The sequence below is a fragment of the Carya illinoinensis genome, chromosome 5 (genome assembly GCF_018687715.1).
Source record: "Carya illinoinensis cultivar Pawnee chromosome 5, C.illinoinensisPawnee_v1, whole genome shotgun sequence".
NCBI classification, from domain to species: Eukaryota; Viridiplantae; Streptophyta; class Magnoliopsida; order Fagales; family Juglandaceae; genus Carya; species Carya illinoinensis.
The window spans coordinates 46611863-46622713 of record NC_056756.1 but is presented as its reverse complement, the minus strand read 5'-3'; the positions used below and the strand labels follow the sequence as shown (position 1 = coordinate 46622713).

The 10851-nt window shown below is 34.0% G+C and overlaps 1 protein-coding gene across 2 annotated transcripts; it reads left to right on the top strand.

Annotated features, from left to right (window-relative positions):
- Window positions 1–4133: 4133 nt before the first annotated feature.
- On the top strand, window positions 4134–7712 carry LOC122309245 (homeobox-leucine zipper protein HOX3). 2 transcript variants are annotated; one of them, XM_043122641.1, is made up of 4 exons: window positions 4134–4379; window positions 4733–4941; window positions 5126–5205; window positions 6812–7712. In XM_043122641.1, exons 1-4 carry the CDS (start codon window positions 4292–4294, stop codon window positions 7092–7094), a joined length of 660 nt encoding a protein of 219 aa, XP_042978575.1. In that variant the 5' UTR covers window positions 4134–4291; the 3' UTR covers window positions 7095–7712. The 2 variants fall into 2 exon arrangements, with proteins under 2 accessions (XP_042978575.1, XP_042978576.1); XM_043122642.1 differs by having other exon boundaries at window positions 4149–4379; window positions 4760–4941.
- Window positions 7713–10851: the final 3139 nt, after the last annotated feature.

The following is a 10851-nucleotide window of genomic DNA, read 5'->3' as shown; positions in this document are numbered from 1 at the left end:
TATTTAATTAAATGGAATAGAGTGTAGAGTCAGGATTCGAGACTTTTGTTTTAATATCATGTAAAATCATCTCTAATTTCAAAAGCTTATAAAGTTGATGGAAAGAGAAAGATTTAATCAATTATATCTTAATAGGTTATAAATGAAGTTGCATTCCAAACTTCTTGATGGGTTACGAGAGAAATGAAGTTAGTCAATTTGGGTTGGTTGACAGTTCCAATATGGTTAAAGATTTTTCAACTATGAAACTGGCCCGACAATGTGAAGAGATTAACTGAAAATCAATTCTTATAGTTTTAGCTCACTTTGGGATTGAATTAATGGTCTATAAACAGTAGAAATTTTTACAAGCATTTGTAGACTTGCACAAGTGTTTAATGTTGTCCATCTCTCTTAGCTGAATCATCCAATATGAGTCCCTAATTACTAGTTTATTGAAACTCAAAATTACTTCTTTACAGTGAAACTGCTACCTCCAGTTTATAAGTGGGTCAGTCACAAAATAAATATAATTGTGTTATGACAGATCAGCTTGTACTCTTATCTTGTGCATGTAGTCTTTTGTTTTTCTACTTTCGGAAGAGTGGCATCATGTCAATTGCCTATGGGTCACATTGCATTTTCATCATCAAGTGTGGAGTGGTGGGGGAAATTGAAGATACAATTCCCTTATCGTAAATAAAATTAAAAGAAAGTAAAGAGCATCAAAGGTCTTGACCAATTGACATTATGGTTTTTGTTTTTTCAATTATTATCATGTCTCCTTCCTACTATCTGTAAAGTTTTATTAATGTCTTTTAGGCTTTACCGAATCATTATTCAGTTTCTCAAACATTTGCTATGATTCAGGCTCTATTTTCCCATTTCGTGAAAGTGAACATTTATGGTAGCTAGCAACTAAAATGACAGTCCATCATGGTGATTCTCTCCCTGTTCATACTCCAAGAATGTGCGCATAAACTGTGAAAATTTGTTCGATACTGAAGATTCGATTTACATCTGAGTCCATACTAATTTTAAAAATACAAATCAATATTAGTATAATTGAAGTTTTTTAGAACCATTACAAAAAAATTGTACTTCTAAGCATAATAGGATTCCATTCAAACCTTCGTATATGCATTCCGGTTATTAAATTAACATTTATATTCAAATTCTCTTAAGCAACATCAGATTTCATTCAATGATATAACTGACTTATGTTCAATATCGGATTATCTACAAGTGTATTGAGTTATGTATAATCAGAAGGAATTCTATAATCCAACTTTGATTTATGCATCTGATCTACATATGTTATTCAATGGACGTAATCATATGCTGCTTACTAGTCTGCCCTCCACTTATAGTTTTCCCCAAAGACCCTAAACAGAGAAGAATTGGTTATAGCATTTTTCACGACTTTTTCTTAGTCTTCCCCTTTGTTTGCCGACAGAGAAAAGAACAGAAAACAAGAATCCCACTTTGGAATTGTAAAAGGAGAAGTCAAGGATGTGGTTAATGAGGACCCCACATGTAATCCACTGGGATTACAAGACAGGGTATGCTCATGGGCTGCCCAATCAGCAATGCAAGGGGAGGTTTGAGAGGACAAGCAGACAAGTGGTTCCCAATATGGTTCCCTACCCAATCATCAAGAGTAGGGTCCACCTCTCCCATGTTGCATGTGTTGTCCCTAAACCTAATCATCGAGCTTGGCCCCACATATCCCCCACGCTTTTGCCATGAATTCCCCCCCCTATGTATGGTTTGCTCCGCCCGTGTGGAAAGTAGACGAACCCGTGTGCGTGCGCATGACCTGACGACTTGACCCTTTCACCAGCATCTGCTTCCTTTCTTTACACGCCAAAATTCAGTCCCATTCAAATCTAATAAATCTTTTTTTTTTTGGGTTATTTTAAACATATTAGTTGATATGATACCGAATCTTTATTTAAATAATTGATATAAAAATCCACTTAAAACACTTTTTCCATGTACATTTTGCATTGGACTAGGATTAAAGTAAACTTTACGACTGTTAAATTCATGTATTTTGATGATGAGCACAAAGCATGCACAAGTCATGTGCCTGTACTGCATGTGAGAGAGCTAGCGCTCATTATTTGAGATTGGTTCGATTATATTATATGCAGAAGACGTGAAATATTAAAGCTGGTCAACTCGTGCTAGAGAACTTTAAACCATTAGTACGAAATCATTCGCTCGTGGTCTTCTTTTCTTTCTTCTTTTAGCTGCATGGATATTATATATTCAAGGGCCGGCGAAGCTAGGCAGTTAATTCCTCTCTGCATGTATTCATGTATCATGTATGTATGCATGTATTCCTCTCTACATGATTATTTTGTACATGAAATAATTACCAATATGCAAAGATAGATAGCTAGAAATTAAGTCTTGTTAAAAAAATGAGAAAGGTTGGTACTGATGAATGCAGCACATCTCATGTAATTCATAAGGGTAGGTCCATTTTCTTAGTCAACTAGAACTTTTGGCCGTGGTGAACTAAATGAGGGGTAGTTGGCAAGTGGGGAAGCAGAGTTAATTAATTACGTACGTACGAGAAAGAAGCACATTGAATACAGCTTGCAGCTTAGCATTTGGATCATATTTGTAGACGTTCTCTGCAGGCAGCTTTTCTCTTCAAATCTGGTCTAAACTTGAATATATTGTAGATCATGTTCAAAGTTGTTTACTGATATTATTGGGGCAACAAAATTCTCAAAATTCCAATTTTGTGGGCTCTTTTTTTTTTTCCTGGTTTCTTGGTCAGAAATTTTGTTAATTTGCTCATAAATATTCACTTTGAACAGACGGAGCATGTTTACAATTGTGTTGATATTCATTAAAGAATCTGATATATTCTATGACCAGCTGTGTGAATGAGCAGACTACAGTTGATTGTAATTGTTTTGAGTCTCGTCAAGTTAATTTGACCCATTCTTGGATCTATGTGTAGGGATATATGGAGCCCTGCGAAGGGTGCATGCAGACCTAATTAAGTATATATTAAAACATTAATATTGTAGCTACGTTAATATCCCTACATACATGATATATATATATATATATATATATATATATGAATTACTACAAGAAAACGCTCAGTTATTACTAGTTATTTCTTATGAAAATAACTATTTTCTGTTAAAACATATTCATTTTAGCATGAAATAGTCATTTTCACAAAAAAATAATTATTCACATAAGAAATAACTTACAATAACTGAACAATTTTATTGTAATAAATCAAATTAATTTATATCATTCTTTCTCTTTGCTAATCAATTACAACCTCACCAACAAGTTGATTGACACCCTATTGTGTTACAAAGTGTTGGCGTTTGATTTTCCAATCCCAACAGCTAGAGACAATAACTTCTGTCACTAAAATGGCAACACCAGCATTATGTAAAAAAAAAAAAAAAAGTTCAGCTGCAAATTAAGGGAGTAACAGAAGTGTCTCTGCACACAAGCATGCCCATCCCAACATAAATGACTCTAGTCCAAACTTCAGGTTCCAAAGTTATGTTTCTCTTTTGCATCAATGCAAAGAGGCGTTACAATTCTTTTGTACCTGCTAGTAGATCATGAAATATTAGCATTAAATTCCTCCTTACCTAAACAGTAACTACATATATTTTGCATTTATGTTATGCCAACCTCACTCACCTCCCACGAAAATCACCTCCTCTTGATCTCATTCTCAACTACCCAGATAAAATCACACATGCACAGAAATTGCCTCGCATGCTGAGAATGACATGCTGGCATGGGACACTTATCGTTTTGGGCCATTAAAATTTGAATTCTTTTTTATATTTTCTTTTGAGGGCATAAAAAATGTCATAGGTGCAGAGTTAGAGCTCAAAGCCCTAGTCTAAGCTCCCAATCATTTCACCAGCTGACCGTAGAACCGACAACCAGACTCAGGTTCCCTCTAATATCGCTTAAACAGGAAAACCTGCCGGTTATTCTCCTACACTAGGTCTTTGTCATCAGTGTGACACGTGTCAAACATCAGACGGGTCAGACCTTTTGACTTGACGACCACAGTCAAAAACCCTAAACCGACTCCACACCAAAACCGAAACCAAAACGCACATCCTGATGATCAGTATCTGTCTTTTTCCCTGCTCTATTTATTTGACCTTTGTATCTTAACCTTTTCCTCTCCATTTCATCATCTACCTCTGTTTTCATCTCTTTCTTCTTTTGAGTTTTTTACTTTACCTTTTTCTCTTTGCCAGAAATCTTCTTCTTCTTCTTGTTATTTTGTTCTTCAAGTTCCATGGCGGTTTTGCCTTCAAGCCCGTCTAGCTTGGAATTGACCATATCTATGCCCGGCTTTGCTTCATCCCAATCTATTCCTTCATCTGGTAAGTAAGAAAGTTATTGCTTTATTCATTTCTACTTCTTCCATATCTCCCCCCCTTCTCTCTCTCTGTAGATCTCTCTCATCTTCTTTGATCGGCAAGTTTCTTTTTCTTCTTACCTTGAATTAACACAATCGTATCGGTTTCTCATCACATATATCAGTTTCCCCTTCAATAATTCATTTTTTATATGTTTTTAATGAATGATCTTCTTCCTCTTGCATGACTAATCAAATGGGTTTTCTCTCTTCCATAGCTGTCTTCTCTCATGCCCCTTAACAGATATTTTACAACACGTATTTATATGTATGCAGTCGATTTCATAGTGTTTAAAAAAATTGTTGGAATAATATCAGGGTTTAAAAGTGAAGTGATTTGTGCAGTGAGGAACTTGGACATAAACCAAGTGCCATCAGGAGGTGTAGAAGAAGAGTGGATAACGATGAATATGGAAGATGAAGAAGAAAGCAGCAACGGAGGCCCTCCCCGCAAGAAACTCCGTCTCACCAAAGAACAGTCCCGTCTTCTCGAAGAAAGTTTCAGACAAAACCATACCTTAAACCCGGTAATCCTCTCATGACTTCTTCCTGTATGTACAATCTGATCTATCTCCCCCGCACCCATTTATTCTTTGACAAATAGAAACCAAATGAAAGGGTGCAACGCTTTCCTTTTCTTCCCTTTATTAAATATTTTGATAATGTTTATTAATCTTTTTGGATTTTTCTTTCTTTTTTTTTTCTCTGCAGAAGCAAAAAGAGAATTTGGCTATGCAGTTGAAGCTGAAGCCGAGGCAAGTTGAGGTGTGGTTCCAGAACCGTAGGGCCAGGTACTACTGTACCCTAAACATGCTGAGATGAATTTCAATGTTGTTATTCTTTTGGTGGTGGTTGGGTTCAGATATTTAAGGTTGACAGAATAATAATAACAATATTGCAGAGTATATAATCTGAATCCGATTCTAACCCGTATCAATCGTACGTACACTCTATAAAAAGTGGAAAGCGATCCCTTTTGTTGATAAGATTTTCTTGAAACAAGATCTGCAACATATATAATATATAGCACCATGTTGATTCTCATGGCCGGGTTGCTTTGGTCATTTTAATAAGAAAAACTTCTGGTTCTTAAATTTCAGATAAGAGAGAAAAAAAAATCAGCAAAAACCTTGGAGAATTATATATATATATATATTTAAATTTATCAATGGCCTAATGGGAAAATGCTACTTTTTCTAACTCTTTAAGATCAGGGAGGGAGGAGCTGGTAGGTTTGGGTTCAGTACTCGACCAAACACATGCATGTAGAACAAATACATGAGTTTAGCAGTATATATTTAGATGGATGCATGTCTGTGCAGTGTCTGTCAAGGAAGAAAGACATGATGATGAGTGATTTGTATCCTGTAATTAAGCATATATACGTATTTTGCATAAAGTTTATAGAATCAATGATATATTAACTAATTAATAATACATCATGTAATATCTGCAATGCACCACAAATTGCAATTAATTAATACTGGGTAATTATGAAAATCTAAGAAAAAGCTTATTAATTTGTGCAGAATAATTATATCATATCAAGCATGAAATAGTAACGTACGACATATATATATTTTAGATATAGTGGTTGAATGTAAAAGAAATTAATATATGATAACACAGTCATGCATATTCATGTTATGGGCGACTCGGCATCGCTACTGATAGAAAATATTAATGGAGTTGGTGGGTTTGAAGTCTCACCGTAGAACACCAATAATAATAATAATTATTATTATTAATAAATATACATGCAGTTTCCATAGAAAGCTGAAAGTACATGAGAATTAGCTGAGAAAAATTGTATATGAGCAATGAATGATGTGGTTGTCGACTGATGATCATCATGATGAGCTCGATCAGCTGTAGAGCTAATTTTTGCATGAACATAATGAGTAGTACGGTTGTCCAAAGTATAACAACAATGATAGCATGCAGCTGCCTGCTTGCACATTTATTGTGAGGGATCTGTACATGACTACTCCTAATTAATGATAAGGTCCATGCATGCGTTGTTCTTCGATTGGCCTCGTGTGCTCCTACTCCTCACATCATAACAGCAACTTTGACTCAGTCATTAATTTATACTTTGGACTTGCCCATCCATCCATGCATGCATTTAATTATTTATTTATAATCATATCCATGCATGTATAAATATATAAATATATATATATATATATATATATATATATATATATAAATTATATATCCTGAAATGTGTGTACGTTTAATTAATTAAGAAACTTACCAAAAATGTAAGTCATGAACTTGGCCAGCTTAATTTGATCATCAGCATATATATATAAGCTTTGAGTTTAAAAAATGAAAGTAAAACTGCATATATATATAATTATGGTTACTGCAATAATAATTAATTAACACATGCAGGAGCAAGCTGAAGCAAACAGAGATGGAATGTGAGTTCTTGAAGAGACGGTTTGGGTCACTAACCGAACAGAACCGGAGGCTTCAAAGGGAGGTAGAAGAGCTGAGAGCCATGAAAGTTGGCCCGCCCACCGTGATATCGCCCAATAGTTGCGAGCCCCTCCCAGCATCCACTCTTTCTATGTGCCCTCGTTGCGAGCGTGTGACCTCCAACGCCGCCCTCAAGGGCCCTACTAAGACCGCCACCACCACGCTGTCCACTAAAGTGGCAGTGCCTCCTCTTTAGTCATGTCTATCTTCATTGACTACAGCTTGTTAGGGCGCAACTATTAATTATCAGGTGTAATTAATTAATGACCTATATATGGAAGAGAAAAAAAACAAAAAAAAAATAAAACTAATAGATTCAATTAACAATGTTCATAGAAAAATAAATATGTACCTACCTCTATATCTCGATTCTGCTAATTAATTAGGATCAAGTCTATATGGATAATTCTATTTAAAATTGCTTTAGTTTCGACTAATATTCTTGTTGTATTGGTCAAGCTTGCCTTTGTTTACCGAGGAATTATTAAAGGAGATTTAAAAAAGAAAAAACCAAAATTTTATATCATGTGAGAGAACAAACGTCGAGTCAACCAAAGACCATATACATGATAGAATAAAGTTTATAGTATTTTATGTTGTCCACGACCGACAGGCCTTGGACAAGGAAAGGGGAAAAAAAATGTTGTGACCGACATAAAGCAGATGATCAACTGGGGAGAGCTAGAGCTCAGAAAACATGGGGATCATGCAATTAGGTGGATGGAAGCTGGTGGATGTTGATTTTTTGCTGTCCTGAGAAATTATTGTTTAGAAATTAATTTGTAACAAGTACATGTACATATTATATGCACCACTAATCTTGTCGATCTGTCGTCCTTTGAAGGATCGGATTTTTCTTAGAAATGCAATTTACAAGTCTAAAGTAAAGACACTTTCTCCTTATTAGAAAGGTAGAAATTGGGAGATTAGATACAATTAGCACGAGATGCCGGTGGTGGGGTCTTTTATAATGTTTGTGTGTGTACGTTGAGGAGTTTGGCCTTGAAATTGACTTGTGATTTTGAAAGTCTGATGAGACCAAACTCACAAGCTAGGGCCTGGTCTTATTTTTTTTCCTTCTTTTTTTTCGGCCATATTTTAAAAGGACATATATGACATATGTAAGGAAATAGATAAACACAACCTAGCCTTTATTCATATTGCAGCCGTGTGGTGCTTCCCACGCGACCGCCATGTACTGCGAAATTTCAGGATTTAGCATTCATTATTGAAATTTTCAACGTACCCCTATAACACCATGAAATTATTTATCAATTTCCTTAAACAAATTAGTTAAATTTTAATATTATGATTATTACACAAATCAAATACTTAAAGAAAATAAATAAACTTGCATAACAGAACGATTGGTTATGAAGGAAAACTCTTTAAGGAACTTTATAAATGTAAAACCCTACGGGGCAGCCAAACTCAAGAAAGCTAATCTTATTGTTTGAAAATCAATTACAAGCAATTCTCAATTACAACTTTTGTAACTTGACTCTCTTATTTTTCCAGACAAATGACCCATTTATCTTCTACTGCAGTAGCAGCCAGAACTTCTGGCGATCTTTAAACTATTGACTTCCTTTCTAGAACTCCAGTGGTTGAAATCCAATCAACGATCCTTCACACTTTAAATTTGATTATACTCAATGAGAGATAAACATATGAAAATTCTCCAAAGAATTTTCTCACCAAAATATGCAATATAAAGTGCTTTAGAAAAATATGTAAATCTAAATCTCTACCGATCTCTACCGATCCTAACCAACAAGATCTCTTAAATAAATAATTTGGAATGAATTCCAGTTGGAGTAAGATTCTGTTGACAGATAGAATCTGTCATGACGACATCTTCTGACAGATTGATGACATTTTGCGATAACTCTTCACTGTAGTGACTAATTTCTGTTCAGCTTCTATTCTGGATAAATGCAGATCTTTATGGACTCGAATTTTACTTAAATGACTCATTTAAACAACTTTTTAAGACTTCTAGATAAACTCAATATTGTTTCAAGATAAAGTTGATAATTATTTTACATTCATCCAAAAATTACAAATATAATGATAAAATAAACCTTATCATTTAGTCATCTAATCATAGCTAACTTTTACATTTACAATTATATATGTTGAATACAAAATGAAATAAGCACATTGGAAACTCATTACTGATAATAAAAGGAAGGATGAGACAAGAAAGAGAAAGTTAAATAGAGTTGACTAACATACAAAAAGATAAACCCGATAATGGGTTTGACCCGCTGAAGATTTTAGGCAGGTGGGGCCATGTCGGGCCTTTCGGGTTGATCTGGCCAAGCTCTTTTATGCAAAGGCCTAGTACCAACTATTTAGCATCTAGTGTGTAACAGCCCGCTAGAAATTCAATTGTGAAATTTCTATTAACTTTAGGAATCTCGTGAAAAACCCATAAGTTTTCACGAATCCATTAATCGTATAGGTTTTTGTCTAACTACATAGTTAGTGTTATTATTTACTATGGTATCAGAAGTGTATTTTTGATTATTGGAGATAGTTAGAAGTGTCAAAATGTATTATGATTTGTGCCATTAGACTCGGAGGGTTATTTAAAGTCTTATGGCGCAATAACTTTTTTTCACATTTTCGGACAAAACGTCTGTTCAAAACTGTAGATATTATTGGATAAAAAAAGAAATATCTTGAGGTAATTTTCGTGAATATTATTGGGTAAAAATATTTTGAGTTGATTTTTATAGATATTATTAGATAATAATATCTTAAGTTGATTTTTGTAGATATTATTGGATAGAATATTATGAGATAATCTTTTATAGATATTTTGGGTAGGAGAAAACCACACTCAACTCTCAACTCCAGCCTTATCACCTCCCTTATCTCGTCCATAAATGTGTCTAGCCAGCACCCATGAACTTATCTTCAATTACTCCTTCTAATAAAAGATTATCAAACACTCTCTCTCGGACAGATTTTAGGAGATCTTTTGCACGCCTATTTCGAAGCTGTTGTAAGTGTTTTATCATAAAGTCTCCTTCATATAAGTTGTTCCTTTTTTAGTCTAGTTTACATGGATATCTTATTTGCCCCATTTGAAGATCATTTGGTCAGTCAAATATTGTGTAAACTATAGAAAGGTCATTCTGGGAGATAAACTGGAGAATATGTTATAGTTTGGAGTTTTTGACCAAGCTAATGGATAGATATTGATCCGAAATTTTTATGGAGTATTGTTAATATGTATATGTGACTATTGGTTGAGGATTTTTGCATGATTAAAGGTTTTGATGAAAGATGTTCTTAGATTTAGAAACTTAGAAACTGGAAGAGGAAAAACAGTTTCTGTTTTGAGAAAGTTTAACTCTTTGGTGGTCTAAACCTATTCTAATGACTTTGATAATTTTATTGGAGGATCCTAAACATCTTATATACATGTTATATTATTATTTTGAAGATATTTGATGTTAGTTTCAAAGATATGAAATTTTATGCAAAGAGATATTCAGATAAGCCAAAGTGTGGATATTCTTGGCTAAATTTATGTTTTGGTTAATTTCTAACCATGTGATCTTGAATTAGAAGCTTGTATATGTTTTAGGACATCTTTTTAAACCATGTAATGGTTTGGTTTGAAGATCATATATTTATAAGTTATAGATCAAGAGATTTATCAAAACTAGTTGAGGAAAAAGCTCCTGTTTTTGGACTAAGTGTAAAACCAAAAAACTCCAAATGTTATTTTGTGATTTTGGTGACTTTAGTTTGATGATTTAAAGCATGGTTGATGTTAGGATGATATTATGAATATGTTAGAAGTAAGATTTGATTTTTTGAAATTCTTGGAGATGTTTTGATTTAAGGTCAAAACTTGTGATTCAAATGCTTGGATCTTTTTACAAAAAAGTTTGGTGTTGATTATTAGATTTTTCTAAATGGATGTTTTAAGTATG